This window comes from Microtus oregoni, unplaced genomic scaffold, assembly GCF_018167655.1.
Source record: "Microtus oregoni isolate MIOR12 unplaced genomic scaffold, Mior012 000022F_ref0000154, whole genome shotgun sequence".
NCBI lineage: Eukaryota > Metazoa > Chordata > Mammalia > Rodentia > Cricetidae > Microtus > Microtus oregoni.
The window spans coordinates 7,319,747-7,341,612 of NW_024543081.1; the positions used below are offsets into that span (position 1 = coordinate 7,319,747).

Below are 21,866 nucleotides of genomic sequence, written 5' to 3' on the forward strand. Positions count from 1 at the left end.
CTTTAGTCCTAGCCACTTAGAGGTAGTCAATGTTTCTGCTTTCAGATAGGAAGACAGACTTGCCAAACCTCAGGGACATGGTCAGAGCCACAGGGATATAAGGTCAGACTCGAGTTAATGCCTTCCCACCACATCAGAGGTGCCAGCTGACCCCAACTCACAGAGAGTCTAGGGACAGTCCACACTGAGACCTTCTCTCACACACAACAACACCTGTGTCCTCTGTCAACAAGGTGACTCTGGAGAGAAACCAGAGTGCAGAGAGCTGCCCATGCAAGAGATACATGCCCATCTCCTCCACTCTCTGGCCTGGTAACACTTATCTCTGCATTAAGGCTTCAGAGACCAGAACAGACCACTTTACCATAACAGTCACTCAAACTCCCAAGACCACTTTACTACAACAGCCCCTCAGACTCAGGATATGATCCCAGGTTGCCTGGGCCCCGCCTGGCCTCGCCTCCGCCCCAGTCAGAGCACACATGTTCCTACCTCCCAATGTGACAGAGTCTCTGCCTTCTAAGCAGCTAAACATGCCTCACACATCACACCTCCCTGCCTCAGGGTCTCCCTCTGAACTCACTACTTCCTCTTCTGAGACCCACTAGCTCCAACCACAGGCCAGGCACTCTTAACTTACCAGTCTGTGAATAAACCCTGCAAAGAACACAGCTGTATGCAGCGCACACCAATTCCTTGGCTGCTTTAGCGCAGAAAAGCAGGGCTGTGTGGCTGAAGCAGGTCTACAACACTGACCCAGCTGGCACCTAGGGATCAAGTCTGATAACTGCCATTCAGATGTCTGTGGCCAGGGGCAACCCTTTCACAACGCCACACCCTCTATGGTCTCCGTTCTCCCTCTGCTGTCTCAGCTTCTGCTATGAGCAGTCATCCCTCACCATCACTCATGCCAACCCGCTCTAGGGATTAAGGGGACTGACTATATGGTCTATAATGTACCCAACATGGCACTGAAACAGTCAGAACCAGACTATGTCCCCAAACACCTGCACAGTCCTCTCTCAAATCCTAGCTCAAACATCCTCTCTCAGTGAGGCCCACGAGGACCACATACATAAACAGTACCCAGACCGCTCTCTTACCCTGCCCATCACCCATCAACCACCTCTGCCAACTTCTCCTACCCAACATACTTTCAGCTCACAGATACCCCCAAGGGCTTAGAACATTGTTCCCCCATAACAAACACTCAGCAAATGTTAGATGGATGGATGGATGGATGGATGGATGGATGGATGGATGGATGATGTTGACACAATACAACCCAAGGAAGGATGAAACTGTCCTAGAGTCTCGGGGAGAGACTAAGTTAGCGCAGTTTCTTGGCTGGGTTTGATTGTGATAGTAGAGGATAGAAAACTAGACGGAGTCTGGAGTGTGCAGGAAGTAAGTCCAGGCTGGGCAAAGACCAAAGACGAGCCTGGCAGATGAAAGGCTTGGTGCCTCATCCAACAGCAGAGTGAAGGGCCCAAGCCCCGTCTGCAATCCTAGACAGTGGAGTCACTAGGATGGTTGGCAGGGAATGTAGACAGCCACACACAAATGCTGACAGCATCCTTAGGGAAGAGAATGAGCAATCTCAGGAAGTTTCCTGTTTCCAGAATATAAACTTAACAAAACACAAATTCTAAAAGGCAAGAATGCCATCATAAAAGGCCCACCCATTCTCCTGCCAGTCCCTTCCTACAGGAAAAAACACATGTGCAAGTGGAGGCCTCTTGATAATTAAGCAAGACTAGAAATTATGCAAATGAAATACATTCAAGTATGCAATGAATTTTAAATGACAGAACTACAGAAGACTTAATTGCTGTATTAGCATGCTATAAAAACACTAATCATAAATGTAAAACAATGCATGCAGATACTTAAATCCAAACTGTCCTGGTGACACAAAAATCAATGTGTTCCCTCCCACTGTGTTCATATGCAAACCGACCGCAACACACTGAAAGGAGATATACTGATACTGGAGCCTCATTGTCATTTTTAACCAATATACTCTCTAGCATAAATGTTCAATGTTTAATTAGTTTTTGTTCACTTTCTGAAATAGTTACTTTTTTTAAAAAAAAAGATCCAAAAATATGATTCTCTTCCGGATCAATTTTGAAAAAGGTCCTATGATGCTTGTATGTAATTTAAAAGTAAAATATTATCACTGCTGTTTAATGGGTGCTCTGGCTCAGCACTCTGCTACTTCTTCAGAACAAGAGCCACACACCCAGACTTCCCTAGAGCAGAATTTCCTCTCGTTAATTAAAGTAACACTTGTCCATGAACACTAGACTTGTGCTAATGACAAATCATGTACATGATGGAGAAAGGTCACTATGTGCCAGATCTTGAACTCGTCCCTACTCACCCACCACCCAGGCCAGTCTCCTAGTTCAAGTGTCTCAGGTCCACTGGGCAACTGCCCTTATTGGGGCAGTTTCAGAGACCAACTTCCCAACTGCTTCATGAGCATCCTGGTCCTGTCTTCCACACTGCTTTGAGCCCTATAACATTGGGGTCCAACCTGGATGTACTACCGAGCCTGGGCATCAGCACTGCCCTGTGACAGTGAAACACAACCAGGTCAGGAGTCCATACCTCTGACCTTGTCCTCCTCCTGCAGTCTACAGTCAGGTACTCCATGGACACTCTGACTCACAGGATACCAGGTTCAATGCATATGTGATATCTTTGTCCAACCTGGATTGTTCAAATGCTCAGAAAAGTCACTGCCCGTGTGGGGTGGTTTGAACAGGTATGACCCCCAAAGACTCATGTGTTTGAATGCTTGGCCCATAGGGAGAAGCACTATTAAGAGGTGTGGCCTTGTCAGAGTAGGTATGGCCTTGTTGGAGGAGTGTGTCACTAGGGGAGCAGGCTCTGAGATCTCCTATGCTCAAGCAATGCAGTACTGACAGCTGCTTCTGCAGTACCATGTCTGCCTGCACTTCCATGTCCTGCCATGATGATAATGGACTAAACCTCTCCAACTTTAACTCTCCTATTAAATGTTTTCCTTTCTAAGCTTTACCATGGTCATGGCATCTCTTCATAGCAATAGAAACCATGTCTATGCCCTGCAGGAAAGTCAGTCTCTCTGCCTGCTCTAGTGACCAGACTCCCTCCGTACACATGTAGCCTTGACCACTGACTCCTTCCCAGCCCTTCCCAACTGACCCTGCCTCAACTTGAACACCTCCCAGCTTCCCTGATGCCCTGGAAGGCACCTCATCACCACCAGACACTGTGCAGAACTATTTGGTGACAGTCACCTGCTCATTCTCTAGGAGAACACAACTCAGCTTCTAAGGAAATCTGAGTAGGCCTTGTCCTACACTCAGCAAGCATTCAATAAAGGAGCAAATGAGGCACAAGAACGGGGTCCCAGGGAAATGGCTCCTTTTCTGTGCAGTCAGCCTCAGGCCTGTGCTGTATAGTAACAGAAGGATGAGCATTCTCTCTGTGCTATGCAGAACCTAGGAGAGCTGGGATATAGTCTCAGGCTTACCCTGACCTTTTTCAGCACCAAACACAGTGCTTGAGACAGAGTTTAATTGGTCTCCAGAAAATAACTAGATGGACTCACCAATGACTTTCTAGGTTATTTCTTGTGGAATATTAATTTAAGACATGCTATATCTGTTTATGCTGTGGAGCATTTGTCTAATGATGCAATGATGTGATGCATTCTTACATGTTGCATATTTTTAACTCTGTGAAGCTGTTACTTTGCCTGCCCAAAACATGTGATTGTTCTAATAAAGAGCTGAATGGCCAATATTGAGGCAGGAGAGGATAGGTGGGACTGTCAGACAGAGAGAATAAACAGAAGGAAAGAACAAAAAGAAGGAAGAGAGGGAAAAGGAGGAGAGAAGGCATCAGGAGCAAGATACACAGCAAGCCATGAAATAAGAAGAAAAGAAAGGTATATAGACTAGAGAAAGGTAAAAGCCCTGAGACAAAAGGTAGATAGAATAATTTAAGAAAAACTGGCTAGAAATAAGCCAAGCTAAGGCCAGGCATTCATAAGAAAGAATAAGTCCCAGTGTGATAATCTGGAAGCTGGGTGGCAGACCCCCAAAGAGTAAAATAATACAACTACAGTTATTCTTCTTCCAGAAACAGCTGCACACCCCAGCTCAAGTCCTTCAGGATAAGGGCCATGATGCCTCGGTGTCAACTATACACATGGTCTCCTGATCCCTGGCCCTCCTCCCTGACTTCCTACAGAGGCCTAACGGGAGCACTTGCCTAGTCTATGATGCTAACCTGCCACACCCCTAATGCACCTGTTAGCCTTATGACCTTCCCAACTCCCTCATCCAAGTAATACTGATATCCTCCAGAGGTGCTGAATAAACATGCATCCATGCCAACGACCCTTGCCTGGCATCTCCACTATTTATACTCCCCTGAAACTACCCCTTGGCAAAGCATAGTTCTGCTCACTAAGCTGGCATTTACCTTCTCATGTGTCAATTCAGGTCTAGCCCTCCTGCCCTAGCTCTCCTGCCCTCCTTGTGCACTTGTGATGTCTTAGAAACACAGAGTAAAGCCTCCCCCTTTCAAAACCAACCCGAGGACCTGCCTAGAAACAGTAAAGGCTATAGAGACTCTGGGGTGGCTTGAAGGAAAATAGCTCTTGAAGAGAGTGGAATTATAAGGAGGCATCCCAACCCTCCTCTTGGCTGACACTCAAGCCCTGAATACCTCACAGGTATACTATGCCAAACTGTGCTGGACTTATCCCGCTGCATGTTTGAGCCCCTGACCTCTTCCTAGAGGCATCTGGGTCTGTCTTAGTTAGGGTTTTCATTGCTATGAAGAAGAGACATCATGAATAAGGAAAACATTAAATTGAGGAGACTCACTTACAGTTTCAGAGGTTCAATTCATTATCATCATGGTGGGGAACATAGTGGTGTGCAGGCAGACATGGTGCTGAAGCTGAGAGCCTCAGCTTGCAGACAACAGGAAGTCAACTGAACAGTCATACTGAGAGAAGCTTGAGCAAAACAGACTTCAAAGCCCACTCCCACAGTGACACACTTCCTCCAACAAGGCCACACCTCCCAATAATGCCACTCCCTTTGAGAGCTATTTTCTTTCAAGCCACCCCAGAGTCTCTATAGCCTTTACTGTTTCTAGGCAGGTCCCTACAGGTTTTCTTTGGTTTACACTGCCAGCACTCCTATGTACCTACTCCCAGGTCGACACCAACAGGGTGGAGCTGCCCACCACTCACCCTACCCCAACCCCTGTTGTTCCTCTGATGCTCTGTATTATTGATACGGCAACCACTATGCAGTTAGGCAGTTCAAGGAAGTGCGGCTATGACTTGCACAGGAGCAGAAGTGAAGGAAAGAGCAGGAGCAAGAGCCTCTCATGAAACTTTTCACCTAGACCAGTCCATGCTTGATGAACACAAGACCATGACATGGGGTCTTCCAGGCATTTACATCATAGCCTCCTACAAACCAATCACGAGTGTATAACCTCTCTTACAGGGCATTTAGAAATGTGGTTATAAACACTTAAAAACCACAAGAGAGAGTACAAGGGAACACAGCGGGTCTAGCCTTAATTGCAAGAGATATTTAATCAATAAATATTTGCTGTTCAGAGCTGCATCTGCATTTAGGATTACAAGGTGATAACCTGAAAATTTATTGTGACTCATTAGCACAAAAGTCTCTTAAACACTGAAAGTCAGACTCAATTTAGAGTAGGGGCCTAGAGTTCCCCATGACTGATCTTCAAAAATTAAAACAAAAGTAAAAGAGAAGAAAACGGCCAATAAAGTATGCTCGCTTCCAATCTTAAGCCAGGGTTAATTAGGTGAGGGCATGAAAACAGCCATTGACAACCACTGAACTTTTCCAGAAGGACATTTGGATTGGCAGCTTGGATCTGGGCACTGGCACCTACTCTCCATCACAAAGACTATTTCCAAAATCTCCTGCCCCATACCTCCTTGTCCTCTTCCTTTTCCTGTCCTTCCTCCTTCTTCCTCTTCCTCCTCATCTTCTTTCCTCTCTTCTTCCTCTTTCTTCTCTTCTTGTTCTTTCTCCTCTTTCTCTTTGTTCTCCTCCTCTTGTTCTTATTCAATAACAGCATTACCAAGACTTCTTTGCTTACACATACCCATTTTCTCTGAGCTGTGTGTTCTTCTGTGCTCTAAGATCCTAAGTCACAAGTCCGCATACAGTGATTCTTTACTGGTGGAAGTTGGAGTGAACTAATACAGCTGTCACGAGCTGTTGCTTGTCCTCACTTTCTGCCAGACTTGCCAAACCAACCTTGAAATTAAACAAAAACTAGACAATGCCATTTCAGCCACAGCAAAGTCCTATGTCATTATGCAGCCAAGACAGGCAAGTTGGCCAGCAAGCCATGCTCCTCCAGCCAGGTACCAAGTCACAGTACATGCAGGAGGACATGGCTAGGCTGACCACTGACATACAGACTTACTGAGAGAAGCTTCCATGTGATTGGACGAACTGGCTTTGGGATTCCAGACCAACTCAGCTTCCGTAATTCCTCTATTGGAAGAAAAAAAAACAGAACAGAGAAAATCAAGGTCACAAGTGGCTCTAAAGCATCATACCATATCCCATCAGTGTCCCTGGGGGGCAGGGAGCCCTACAAATGGAACCAAAGTAAGCCTAAAGTATAAGCATTTCAGAGAGTGACTGTCCTCAATGAGTTACCACTCTATTAAAGCAAAACAGAGCATTGTCTGTCTTTGTGTGTCTTAGATAAGACATGTCTATCAAAGGCAGCCAAGTATCTCTGATGCCACCTTGGGACAGGGAGGCCCTTCCTCCCTGAAGCAGTAGCATCCAGGGTACCAGCTTCCTCCCCTCCCACTATCTATGTGTCCCCTTGAACTCACAAAGCTAAGTCTCCATTTGGAAAACTTAGCTGACTCTCTTCTCCCTCCCACTCCATCCCACTCGCTGCTTCTTAATGCCCATTCAAGATGTCTTCTCAGCACTGGTTTCTGGGAGGTGAATTTGTCTTTACACAGCATTGACAAAGGTGAGCCACACGATACACAGCTAGGATAAGAGGGCTTCACAGTGGACAAGCACAAGACCTGGATGTCTTTACAAATACCACCAAGGAGCAGAACCAGAGAAGGACTAACCAAAGAGAGAGGGGCCTGCAGCCAAGGCAGTGAGTATATGACACAGTAGGGAAGGACAGTGGGCCCTGGTTCTGTCTCTGATCTCCTGAGTGGCTAGTGGGCTCATGTAGGTACGCAGGGACATCCATGCACTCCAGCTCCAGCAAGACAAAGCCAATTGCTTCCTTTGCTTCCATTAGAATCTACTATTAGACTCTTCCAACAGCTCAGAGCTCATGATTAATACCAGGAATAAGAGAAGTGATTACAGAGAAGACTTTGGTAATATAATCAACAAAATGCAAAGTCCTGACATCTAATCTTTTTCCAATTACTAAAGTCTAAGTAAAATAAGTAGATAGTAATTGGGTGACTGCAACAGCAATAACCTGCATTCACAAAGGCCTCAGAAAACATCAAATCTCCCCCATCTCCCCATGGATGCCATGAAGAACAGGGGCCTAATATCTGAATGCCGATAACCGTGTTTGCTAACCAGGCTCACAGTATCTCTCCCTCCTTGCAGCGCTGGTCTCTGGCTGAGGTTTATGAAGAAAGCACTGAGAAAACACACTTGGTTAATGTTCTCTGACCCCATCTCCACATTAAATAAATAAATAAATAAAAAAGTTCCAAGTCAGGAATCGTGAATATACAGGGTGAGATAAAGTTCTCGTTTTGTCAAAGCGCAGTGTTTAAAAGGAGCTTTGCATACATTGTCTCGCTGGCTCCTCAAAGCAGCTTGGATTAATCAGGCCTATGAGCCCTGTCCACGCATGAGAACTGGTTTCACAGAGGTTAAGTAACTTGCCCTTTAATACCAGGTTCTTTTCACTGTATTAACTCCTATTCTTAAAGACTTTGTAGCACAGTCAAATACTACTTATAAATATAGACAGAGATCCCAAAGAAAGTCTTAACAGGCACAAACACAGTAATGTATCTGAAGAATAACATTTATCACCAGATTCACCCAAGGGTGCAGGGATGGGTGTGAAGAAGGTACTACTGGGAGAGAGCCACACTCTGTGATGACAGATGTCCCAAACATACTTTCCCTCCCTAGCAGAATGCCACCTGAGCAAAGTACCCGTCGTAATTCCCGAGAGCAACAATGAAATGCTAAGGTGTGGTGAGCCACTCAAGCAGACCCCACTCAGATGAAGCAGAGCTAAGCCCCCTCCCCATGGTCAATGTGCAATGGAGCTGGGGTTCCATCTTAGACACTGGGAGAATAGCACAACGGCTCAAACGCCAAGAAAGTCTCACTCTTGGGAAATCCTTGGGAGCAACCGTCTTTCTCTCTCTGACAGTGTGCTAGTTAGACATGAGACTAAGGATCATTATAAGCACCAACCAGCGCAGCCTACAGCCAACTAGAGAAGAGAAAGCAAGAACCAGGCAGGAGATGCGGGTCCATACTAAGCAGGATGGGCAGTGCACAAACTTGCCTGAACCAATAGCTTTTCCCTGTGTAATAGGGAAGTAAAAACTGCGAAGAGTGTGAGCCTAAAAACTGTGAAGGCCAGGTGAGGAAACTAACTGGCAGGCTTCCCTCAGAGATGAGCATGGAGAGAGAGAGGTACCATGTTCAGCAAGGTTTAAGGTATAGTTCCTCTGGGCTAGGCAGGCAGCCAGAGGTAAAGAAATCATGGCCAAGAGCAAGAGCAAATGTGGCCTCCATGCCCAGCACTGGGAAGGGCTCACCTCCCAGCCAAAGCAAACATCAAGCCATAACCACTCAAAAGAAAGGCCTAGAAGAGCTACAAAACTAAATGGGGAATGTTACATCCGGAAATCAGGCCGGTTCCTTAGAGAACAGGACAACTGACAAAAGTTGCGTCAACAAGAGTAGTATTCTAAACCACATCAGCTCATGCGAGCCTGACCTTGTATGGAAAACAGGCTGCAGGACCAAGAGTGGACACAAGGAGACTGAGGAAGCTCAGCCTACAGGGCAGCAAGAAAGAAAAGCAAAAACCAGAGAGAGAGAGAGATGCTAAATAAGAACAAGACAAGTCAAACCAGGTTGGATAGATAAGTGGGCTTCAGACTGAAAAATAGTATCAATTGTCACCAAAAAAAAAAAAAAAAAGGTAATTTTAACACAAAGAGAATTAAAATTGCAATGGGCTCTGCTGGATATATCCAAAAAATTTGCAAGCTCATCTAGAAGAGCAAGGCTCTAAGAGAGCCAATAAAACTCTCAAAAAGAATAATGTGGGGCTAGGAGATGGCTATCTATAAAGTGATTGCCACGCAAGTCTCAGGACCCGAATTCCAATCCAACCACCCATGTACCTATATAGTAGCATGCACTGGATTCCCAGCATGCTGGCCAGGAGGATCCCTGAGCCTGAGCCTTTGAGGAAAAAAATATGACATCGCCCTCTGGCCTCTATGCACATGTGCACAGACATGCAAGACATGCATACCATACACCATACAATAAATAAAATAAAGAATGTGGCGCTAGAGAGATTGCTCAGCGGTTACTATTGCTCCTCCAGAGGAGTCAAGTTCATTTCCCAGTATTCACATCAAGTGGCTCACAACCATCTGGAACTTCAGCTCCAGAGAATCTGATGCCTCTGGTCCCTCTGGCCACCAGCACTCACATGCGCAAACACACATGCAGACAGATACCAACACATAATTTAAAATAATAAAAATAAGTCTTTTAAAATAAAATCTTCTTAAAAACTAAAGCTTGTGAAGAGATTTGCAGCAATAGTTAACGTCATCTATGACAGAATTATAGACATGAAGATAGGGCCTTCTGTGAGAGACAAAGGGAAGAGACCTGCAAGGCAGGAAAAATGGTTCAAATCAAACCTGCGAAAACATGAACACCGAGATGTGATAAGACGATAAAACAACATTCACACAACCCTGCCCCCGTTTCTAGATGAGACTGTGTCTTACCAGAAAACTAAGTCTGAATGATAACAAATCTGAATGAGGGCAGCCTGGCAGTCTCTGTGTGTAAAAGGAAAGACTAAAGCACAAGACGAAAACAGAATCTTCTGCTGTGCTGTATGGGGAAAGGCCCTCCAAAACATGACTCTCAGAAACTACAATTGAAAAGATTAATAAACTAAGTATACAAGTTGGGATGTAACTATACAGTGTAAAGAAGTCAATTATTCCAACAGCGGGTGGCAGGCTTGACAGTTTCGTGCAGTGTATAAAAAGTCTCACACTACTCATACATAAAGAGCACATACACAAGTTAAAAGGCGAGCTGCCCACAGAAAACATGAAGACTCCCACAACACATGGCAGTGGCTACATAAAAGCAAGGTAGAAAATCTGTGATGTGACCAATGCACTACACATTTAAATAAGAAATCCCCTAAAATAAGGTTGGACTAAATTGTAAATGAACCATGACACCCAATACTGAAAGACTGGGCACAGAGCTGCTCTCTGACAGTTTGCTGTGAGTTCAGACTGGGGTAATTTTTACTGGATCCGATTTTTTTAAAACCTCTGAACAGCCACTTTACTGAGGAAGCCTATGGTTTTGTTTCCAAAACCAAGTAAGGGCTATGCCCGAGGACTTCATAGCAGAGAGTGCTATGAGCAAACCACCAGGAGCAAGCAATGTGTCCATTGGTAGAGACGGGACTCTGCACCGAGAAACACAAAACTGCCACCAGGAAGACCAGATCCCTGTTTGTGTGGACACGGAATAAGCCCACCTAGGCAGATGTGAAGGACAGAACAGAGCACACCACAGCTGGTGTTGGGAGGGCTGGGGCACTAGTCAGGCCAGTAGAAGACTCCCATTATAGAGAAGCCCCACCAGTCTCTGCAGAATAGCAAGATTCTGCAGCTCAGGCACCTTCATCCCCAGCCTTTTACAATTAACACACATTCACTACACAACATGGTATGTTTTTATGTTCTCATGTAAGTATTTCATGGTCTTGACCACAGTACTCCTACACTGCCCTCTTCTGACCTTGCCCCCTCCCTGCTGGTCTCCCTTATCTTCTCCCAAATTGCCCTTTCTTAAAAACATTCACGCTGATCAGACTCCACTGTGGGTTCATCCTAAGTTTTCTGTATCATTCATCAATGGGCATCTAAGGTACTGTGAACAGGGCTACAGTGGACATGGACTTGCAGTTATCTGTGGTAAGCTGATGTAGATGCCTTCAGGTTCATACTCAGGGATGGCTGGGCAACATGCTAGTTCCACTTTTAATTTTTAGAGGAATTTCCATACTGATCCACAGGGGCTGTATTAATTTACATTCACACCAGCCGTGTGTGAGGCAAACTGCAGCTATCCAGGCCCAGCCAAGTCCTGTCAGATCTACAACTCCTAACAGTGTCCATCACCACTCACTTCCCTCCTCTATGGAGACAACCTAACTCCGTAGGGCAGTGTCCTGAGCACCTGCCCCCTCTCCAGGAAGCAGTTTTCCCTAAGAAGGTTCTCTAAGGTGCTGTACTGTATTGCATATCCCCCAACAATAGACCAAAGTTCCAGAGTCTGAACATCCTGGTCAAGATTTTCCATTTGAGCCGTTACAGGAGTGTTAACCAGCATCTGCTGTGAGTTAATCAGTCCTGTGATGACTGATCACCCTGAGCGCTGTGCAGACTCTCATGTTGGGGCCACTTCTGAATCTTCTGTGAGGCGCTGACATCTACCCACCTCTTACTGGGTGCATCAATGTTTCATTGTTGACTTGGGAGTCTGTTTCTTCTAATCCCTGGCTTTTCATCTGCCTGTGAGTCACATGTTCATGTCTCACTGCATGCTGGTTACCGTGCTGAATACTTAATGTGCTGGTATCAATCAATGCCTGTGTAATAATAGCACCAGGTCTGTGCCAGTCAGCATGATCTCCTCCTCCAGAGGGCTGGAGGCACAGGCTCCTGACTAGGCTCTGTATTCCCTCTCTCCAACACTCAGTTCCCTACAGCTCTGGACTCTCTGCTTAGACCAGGGACCCTGAGGTGTCCTCTGCAGGTACCTGTGTTCTTTTCCTCACACTGGCTTCCTCCTCTCCAGCACTGGACTCCTGGTCTTCTGCCTCAACCTCCCAAACTCTCATTCCCAATTTCTCAATGCAGTAAGATGTCAGCAGATTAATTTAACTTTCCCTACCTACATGGTAGCCTGGGAACTGTTTCAACTGCACCCAGAGCAACTGGAAAGTCAGACCCTGGTGCCACAGCTCAGCACACACTAATGCCCATCCAAGCATGGCTGCCCACACACTGGCCTAGTGTTCTGTCTGCAACACAGAAGCCAATCCTTCAGCACTTATACCCTAGGGTTAAGCAAAAGTCAGTTTGCTAAGATTTTCAGATGAGATCAGCATGTTTAGGGTGTTATAGCCACAGATTGCTAACATTCTCAAAGAATTTCTGTCACTGAAGTTAGCGGTACCCCAGGATGAACTGTAGCAGGTTTCTGGGTAACCCCTAAAGCAGACATCCCTCAGGCAGGCTCAGGTGAAACTGGGACCTGGTGGGGAGAAGTGGACACACAGTGTCCAGGGAAAAGCAGCTATGGCCTAGGAAAAGCTTTCCAGGGGAGACTGGTCATTACTTGGCCCAGGAAACTGATGCAAAGGGGCGGAGAGGGGGTCAGGAGGGGCAGGAAGCAGGGGACAAGCCTGAAAACCCACCACAGTGCTGAAACATCTCACATCACAGAAAAGTACATGGCATGGCTCCTTTAGTTCCAGGAACAGTTCTAAAACTCCACTATGGGGCTCAGATTAATCATAACTACAATAAAGGCAATGACAAAAGTACTAGAGTCTAGCTAGTACTAACCTACTAACCTACTATACCAGTTCATCCTGGATGCCATTAGCCTCAATGCTTGGATGGCTGTGGATCTAACAAGGTCACCCACAGAACCAAGCATGAAGAAAGACATCTACCTCTACCACACTTAGTAACTGTCTTAGGGTTACTATTCCTCCGATGAAACACCATGGCCAAAAGCAAGTTGGAGGAAAGGATTTATTTGACTTAGGCTTCCACATCACTGCTCATCATCAGTAGAAGGCAGGGCAGGAACCTGGAGGCAGAAGCTGATGCAGAGGCCATGGAGGGGTACTGCTTACTGGCTTGCTCAGCCTGCTTTCTTATAGCACCCAGGACCACCAGCATAGGAGAGACACCACCCACAATGGACTGGCCCTCTCACATTAATCATTAATTAAGAAAATGCTATACAACGCTGTCCACAGTTGGATCTTACAGAGGCATTTCCTCAGCGGAGGTTCCTGTCTCTCAAATTACTCTAGTCTGTGTCAAGCTGACACTTAACTAACCAGCACAACAACACACTGTAGTCATCACTGTAACCGTCCCTGGCAAAAGCAGTGTAAGGAAGGACGGCTTGACTCTGGCTCACATTGAGGGCACAGTCCATCATGGCAGGGAACGCATGATAGCAGGAGAATGCCATGGCTGGTTACACTGAGTCAGGAAGCTGAAAGAGAAGAATGCTGGGGCTCAGCTCACTCTCTCCTTTTTACTCAGTCTGGGACCCCAGCCCATGGATGGACTGATGCTCCCCATTTAGGGCTGGTCTCCCCATCTCAGTGATCTGTCTAAACACCCATTCTTGAGCACACCCAGAGGTCTGTCTTCTATGTATTCTAGATCCCATCAATTTGACAATATTAACCATCAAATATACTATGTTGACATGTATCTCTTTTCTCTTCTTGGAAAAGCCTGGTTCATCTTTGAACTGCCACCTTCAGTGACATCTCCGAAGGCCTTCTCTGTCACTTTGGAGATCGGCCCAGCCTGGGCTGTTAGCTCTGTAGTGGTTCAGACTCTGTGACCCTGGATGTCAGAGCTCCTGCAACATTGGTCCATAAATGTGGGAGACACCTAGCCCAGGTCCTGTGCTAGCTGCCCACAAAAAGGCTCCTCTTCTGCGGAGGGCAGACAACAGCAGGGACACTGCTTTCTGCCACAAACCATGGTGACTCAGGTGAAATCTCTAGAAGCATGCCAGCCTGTCCTGCTTGCTGGCATGTGCGAGGCAGGTGCTCCAAGAAGTTTTTTTTCTGTCCTCTGCAGATGTTCTAGTTGATGTTTTTCTGCTTTGAACAGTTCCATAAAGTTTGTTTTTAATAATGTACACAGAGAGAATACACCTTAACAGTAGAGAACAATCCTACTGAAACAAAGTGTTTTGGAGGCACATGGGAAAACAGTTTCTGTGTCACCTCCTCTGGGTGCCCTGCCTCTCCTCAGCCTGTCATCAAGGATACTAAGGCTATCTCTTGCAAGCCCTGGAAACATGTCCCTTTAGTGTCCTTGCTAAGAGCTTCCTCCCTGTTGCTCTTCTTCAGAATCAGTGAAGGAGGCATCTAGGAGTCCAGGCTAAAACATCACTGCTGAACACCAACCTATGGCACTGGACCCAGCTTGGTGCTACCCAAACAACACACAGGTCACAGCTGTTGGACCAGGAAGCAGTGCCACATGACCTGCTGGCCCAAAGCCGCCATCCCTGCTGCCCCAACCTGTAGGACTACAGTCCCATCCTCACAGTGGCCAACCTAAACCCAGAGTACAACTAAATGTCAGGAGCTTGGAGAAGAGCTGCCCAGGAGCTATGGGATGGAGTGTGTGCCCAGCATGCAAAAAGTGAGATGTGACCCCAGTACTGAAAAGAAAATAATAAAGCAAACACCATGAGTGTCAATAGTGGAAAGACATGCAACCCAATAAAAAATGAAAAGAATATGAAGAGGCATTTATCCATGGAAATACAGACAGCCAAAAAAGCACATGAAGAGACACTCAAAATCACACTGACAGGAGGAGCCACTTTACACGCAATAGCTAAAATTTCCAAATTCGGGAAATTCAGAAGCCTCACACACTGCTGGTGAGTGTAAAAAAATGGCACAATAGGAAACAGTCTGCCAGCCCTCAACACATTAGACACCCTCAATACCAATCCAAGAGCGCTGAAAACAAATCTTACAGAAATGTACATTTGAATGCTCTCAGCAGTGCTATTCACTGGACATAAAGCAGAAACATCCAAATGTCCGTCAGAGGATGAATGGATACACAGACTGCAGCCTGCATACCACATGGGTCAGCTTTCCACTGTGGCAACCACCAAGATGACCAGCTCCTTAGAGAAAAAGGTCACCATGGCTTAAGCTAACAATTTCAGGTCACAGTTTGTTGGCCTTGTCACTTTGGACCCTGTAACAAAGCAGCAGGTCATGACAGAATTGTTCACCTCACAGTCAGACTGAGAGAGAGGAAAAGGAAAGAGCTGGAATCCTCACATTCTCTTGGAGGGCATAACTTCCACTAACCATGAGATCCAGTAGGTACCATCTCTTAATTGTTTGGTGACACCCTCCCCCAAAAGTACCATAGGCTGAGGGAACCAAGTATTTAACACAGGGACCTTTGGAAGATACATTCAAACCATTGTACAATGGAATATTAAGTTTGCATTTGGCAAGGTGGATAAACCTTGGAAACAATGTGCTGAGTGAAAGAAGCCAGTCTGCAAAGGTAATCTACTTATGGTTCCATTCATAAAAATGTTCACAATAGGCAAATTCAGACCAGCAGTGGCTGCCTAGCTGAGGGAAGAAGAGGTGGAAAAGTGGGGAAGATGTTCAGAGATTGACTCCAGTGGCTGCACAGCTCTGCACACACTAGAGAAACTGAAGATTCTCTGGCATGTGATCTAGCCCTCAAACCACACCACCTTCTCAGGAAGGTGGATCTGGAAGATGGAAGCTTTGCAATAGAGGGTACGAGGGGCCAGGCTTTGGCAAGCAGTTTTTGTTCCTGACAGGAGGGCTTCCCCTGAACAGGAGGCAGAGCCATCTGAATCTGGATGTGACTAGCCACAAGATGAGCAACCAGTACAGAGTTCCAAGAGGAGCTCAAGGACCACTCCACCCTTCACCAAGTGGAAGGCAAGTGGAGGTGACACTAAGTGGATCTCTGTGGAAGGCTCCTCTAACCTGCATACCAGTTCATCTAAAGTTGTCCCACTCCCGGACAATAAGCTTTGTTCCTAGGACTCTGAAATCATGCACAGTACAAACAAGCACTTAATACCCATCACAACACTGCTTACACATTTAGCAAAGAGATGTTTCTCGCTCAGTTCTTCTCCTCCCTCTCTACTCCCCCATCTCTCCTCCCTCTATTCCACATACACAGATGCAAATATTATAATGCAGAATCAGAGTTTTTCTATTTGATACTGTGACCTCCAGGCCTCCCATTTGGCCTGACCTAGAGATCTATATAGGTGAAACTTCTATTTTGAAGGGGTGTTCTTTATCGTAAAGGTCCTAAATGAAAGCTGCTACTCAGGGGATATCTGAAAACACACCTGAGATGATGAAGGAGAACTGAGAGCCTTCCAAAGACCACAGTAGGGAAAAGCAAAGTACAACTAATGGGCGTCTTGTGAACCAGCTTCCTCTTCCCAGACTGCAAGAGCCCTAATCACCTGTTAGTCACTTCACAAGGTCTAATTACACTGGTTTTCCCTTCAATACATTGATCTCACAGCCAATGCTGCAGAGCATTTAATTAAAGGAAAGGCTACTGCTATTTCATGCTAAAATTCTAAATCCTTACAAACAAATTAGGAGCTTGAGACTCCCATTTGTGCTTTCCAGTAAGAGCCACTGAAGACAAACCTTGAGCCTCCTAGAATTTCAGCGCACAATATCCTGTATTATAGTATTTGTGTATGTAGGGAGGGGGAGGAGGGCAAGAACCTAGAGCTATACTTAGTCTCACCCCACTGAGGTGGACCACCTGCTGACAACAGTTCCTGGTGGCTGGTCACTCCCTTGTACTGATGCCATCATACACAAGGCAGGATACAGGCTCCTAAACACTGCTTACATCCTGTTGGTGCAGAGGGTCAGGACTCCAGCCCATCCATACCTGTTCACTCCAGCGCCCATGCATTTGAGCATCCTAACACCACCATCTGCAGAAGGCCCTCAGTCCAGAGCCCTAGACAACTGTGGGAGGACAGAGGTGTGCCCAAGCACTCTAGAGGAATTCCCTCTGACTGCTTTCCTTCTGTAGCCAAAAGACCAGGAGCACATCCCTGGATGTCACATGTGGCTGAAGAGTCCACCAGCAGGAAGCTGGTTATACTTGAAGACCAGAGACAACCTTGTCGATGATAAGCCCAATTAACTTCAGATAAGTACTCAATATCATTACAAAGGCAGAGCAACATATTCCTTCATTCTCTGCAATTGATGTCACCTGTGATGCTCTGCGAGCCAGCTCGGGTGGCAGTGAGACGGCTGAAGCAGCCAGGAACTGGCCAGAGTCCCCACCCACCAGTCCATAAATCACTGGACAGACTCTGGCTCAGGACAGCATCAGCATACATCTATCTAAAACGGTCTGTCCCAGGTTCCCACCCAGAGGTCTACTCCTGAGCCCAGAAAGTCATCCTGTGGACCCCACAATGATCCTACTGGAGTGCTGAAGTGAGCACACCGTCCTCTCAGGGGCCTTAGGCCTCCTCTTCTCCCATGCTGAAGTGAACATTCCTTTCTCTCTGGAGCCCTGGGCCTTCAGCTCACTTCCATTTGTACAAGTACTAGGTGACCTGCTTCCAAGCCTATGTGTACCCTGCTCACAAGTCCCATGAGGATGTGGGCTGATGAAACAGGTAAGAAATCAGGGCTTATCTTAGTTAGGGTTTCTGTTATTATAAAGAGACACCATAAGGACAGCAACTTTTATAAAGGAAAACATTTAATTGGGGCTGGCTTACAGGTTCAAAGGCTTAGTCCGTTACTGTCACGGCAGGAAGTATGGAGGCATGAAGGTAGACATGGTTCTGGGGAAGGAGCTAATAGCTCTACATCAAAATCAGCAGACAGCAACTATGTTCATAGCAGCATTGTTTGTAATAGCCAGAACCTGGAAACAACCTAGATGCCCTTCAACGGAAGAATGGATGAAGAAAGTATGGAATATATACATATTAGAGTATTACTCAGCAGTAAAAAACAAGGACTTCTTGAATTTTGCATACAAATGGATGGAAATAGAAAACACTATCCTGAGTGAGGTAAGCCAGACCCAAAAAGAGGAACAACATGGGATGTACTCACTCATATTTGGTTTCTAGCCATAAATAAAGGACATTGAGCTTATAATTCATGTTCCTAGAGAAGCTAAATAAGAAGGTGAATCCAAAGACAAACACATAGGCATCCTCCTGAATATTAACCTTCATCAGGCGATGAAAGGAGACAGAGACAGAGACCCACATTGGAGCACCGGACAGAAATCTCAAGGTCCAAATCAGGAGCAGAAGGAGAGGGAGCACAAGCAAGGAACTCAGGACCGCGAGGGGTGCACCCACACACTGAGACAATGGGGACATTCTATTGGGAACTCGCCAAGGCCAGCTGGCCTGGGTCTTCCGGACTAGCTGAACATAACGGACAATGAGGAATACTGAGAACTCAAGAACAATCACAGTGGGTTTTTGATCCTACTGCACGTACTGGTTTTGGGGGAGCCTAGGCAGTTTGGATGCTCACCTTACTAGACCTGGATAGAGGTGGGCGGTCCTTGGGCTTCCCACAGGTCAGGGAACCCTGATTGCTCTTCGAGCAGATGAGGGAGGGGGACTTGATCGGGGGAGGAGGAGGGAAATGGGAGGCGGTGGCGGGGAGGAGGCAGAAATCCTTAATAAATAAATAAATTAAAAAAAAATCAGCAGACAGCAGAAAGAGAGAGTGACACTGGGCCTTGCTCAAGCATTTGAAAACTTAAAGTCTGCCCCCAGTGACACACTTCCTGAAACGCAGGAAGAGAGAGTAACACTGGGCCTTGCTCAAGCATTTGAAAACTTAAAGTCTGCCCCCAGTGACACACTTCCTGGAACAAAGCCACCCCTCCTAATAATACCATTCCCTATCACCCTATGGGAGCCTGTAAACAGAAGGTCTCACCTGGTTCCATTGGACTGGTTTCTCTTTACACACCTGGTCTGCTTGCTAGTTCCCACAGCTGCTTATGAAATAACCACTCTGAGGCTTATTATCAGTTATAATTGTTTAGTCGATGTCTTAGGCTTCTTACTGGTTAGCTCTAACTATTAAATTAACCCATTTCTATTAGTCTTGTATTGCCACAAGACTGTGGCTACATGGTGTCTCTCTGACTCCACCTACTCTCTCTCTCTCTCTCTCCCTCTCTCTCCCTCTCTCTCCCTCTCTCTCTCTGTTCAGATTTCCCACCTGGCATTACTCTGCTAAACCATTGCCTGAAACATCTTTATTCATCAACCAATAAAAGCAACACATATACAGAAAAACCTCCCAATTCCTTCAAGAGCCAATTTCATTCAAACCACCACAGGGCTCCAGGTATGCAAAGGAGCCCCCACCCTAGGAAGGTTACCATTCACACCTGTAGGTAGGTAAGTAACCATGTGACACACTATTCAAAGCCAACAAGGAGGTATGGTGCGTGATCATGTCAGGACAAGAGGTAACCAGAAACTGAAGCACTTGGGTCAGTGCTCAGCCTGTGTGGAGGCATCATAGGGTACTCTAGCTGGCACAAGAATAAGGCTTCCTTGTGACACTGGGACCATGAAAAATGGGGGAAGGAAACAGATGCTAACTCCTGCTCTTGTGTCCCTCTTGTCACAGTGTCCTAAGAGCCTTCTATTATCTAAACACAACCTTAATAGTTAATATTCACAGGAATCTGCAGAGAACAAGGACAATCCAGACCAGCAGGTTCCCGCTGCACAGAACAAAAGTATGGACAGGATTGCAGCTCGGCAGGGCTCAGTAGGAAGCTAAGCTCTCTTCTGGAAGCAAAAGGTGACTATGAAAGTTGCGGAGAAAGATCGGTCTCAGTGTGACTCCCCTCCTTCGAGGACAGGGAATGAACTGGGAGAAAAAAGCTGAAGGTACTGACTGGAAGTCCCTCCAGGTTGACACAGAGAACTCTGAACAAAGGCAGGAGCGTGGGAAAGCAGAAAGAACAATACGCCAACACAGGCACTTAAATCTAAGCAGTCGGTCAAGAAGACTGCCAGTGCTAGGTGTGCTAGCACACGCCTTTAATCCCAGCATCCAGGAGGCTGAGACAGGAGGATTTGTAACCTAGGCTACTACAAAACAGAATCTATGGAGAGAAGGAAGGCCTGAGCCTCTACTAACACAGCTGGATACGCAAAGTCCCTGCAGATTCATATGCTGGGGGTGTGTGTGCTGGCAGCTGCTGGGCCTTGGGAAGTGACGGGTGTTGCCCTAATCAGCGGATCACTCTAGTGAAAGGGTCATCACATGGTGGCATTTCTGAACAGAAGAAGTAGGTCACTAGGGGTGCATGCTGGAGAACGAAAATACATGCCTTGCTCTGGCTGCCTGTCCGCTCTGCTTCCCAATAACCACAGGCTTCAACCACCATGTTGTTCGCAGACTCAATGCAACAGAGTCAACCATGAACACATACAACTACTTCCCTAAGTTATTTTCTAGAGTATCTCTGTCCCAATGGTGGAAAGTCTAACATGGTGAACACTGCCATGGCATGGTGCCAATGGCAGGCATCATCCCAGTGATGACATGGCACCCTGCAGGACAGTTCCCATCCCACTGTACAGATGAGGAAAGGACTCTACACCGACTCTCAACCCAAGTCCATGATCTCTACACTGAAATGGGTTCATTTCAGATGGAGCAAGTCAGAAGAGAGGCAGAGGTCAGAAGCACTGAGGGTACTGAGGAGCAAAGCTCAAGACTGGGAAAACGCTGGCTCAGAATAAACAGAGATTTCTAAAGAAAAGTCGAGAGATTCACTTTAGTAGATGTTATAGAAGAGAACGGAACCATGGCAGGGACATTCAGAGGGTAGGGGACACCCAGAAGACATGTCACAGATAGCTAGAAGAAAGCTTTTCAAGGATGCGGAATAAGAGGAAAGGACTTCAGAGGGCACACAGATTGAGAAACACTGCCCGAAGAGCAGACAATGAGCTGGGGGAGCACTTCTGGTCTGGAATCCATGGCCCTCTTGAGGGGAGTGTCTTTATCTCTGAGTCAGGAGACTGAGTTAACCGACTCCCTGGCTCCGGCTCCCACTTAGCTCTCCAACACACCTGGGCAAAAAACCTGCTAAGCCTCAAGAAAATGAGTAGTGAGAGCTTAGCATCACCTCAAAAGAACCAAGCCAAAGATGTGCAGAAGCAGCTGCCTGGGCCCTGGGCCAGTGGAAGCAGAGCTGTCTTTCCCAGAGGACCCTTCAAGAAAATGGAGCCTCCAAAGGGCCTCGGCACCCTTGTCTTTCCACCTCCTCCTCATCTTGGCCAGGCCAGGCCAGCCAGAAATGCCAGCCCACACGGCACCCACATTATTTCTGCAAACAGCGAAGGACAATGTACAGGAAGCACATCTGACCCTTGACTGTGCCCTTGGCCTGTGGAGAGGAGGGGTGCCGCATCCATGGAGCCCGACACAGTGAGACAAGGCCAGCCCAACAGTGCAAGGCTCTCCTGCACTTCCAACACTGAATATGCAAAATGAGGGACTATGGGAAGTTCCTGTCAGCTTGTTAGCACTGTCTCTTTCAAGTATCCATTTCTATAACTTGATATCAGGTAGGAAAAACATGCACAAAGGAAGGACCTAAAACCAGAGACTGCTCTGTGCTAAGCAATGACCTCCTC

At 46.6% G+C, this 21,866-nt stretch overlaps 1 protein-coding gene across 1 annotated transcript in view; it reads right to left on the minus strand.

The window, feature by feature from the left end:
- Tbc1d22a (TBC1 domain family member 22A) overlaps nt 1-21,866 on the minus strand; it is a 300,861-nt gene that overhangs the window by 208,971 nt on the left and 70,024 nt on the right. The window contains exon 5 of the mRNA XM_041672324.1: nt 6,490-6,560. Within this exon, the coding sequence (XP_041528258.1) occupies nt 6,490-6,560 (71 nt within the window). The remainder of the gene's footprint in view (nt 1-6,489; nt 6,561-21,866) is intronic.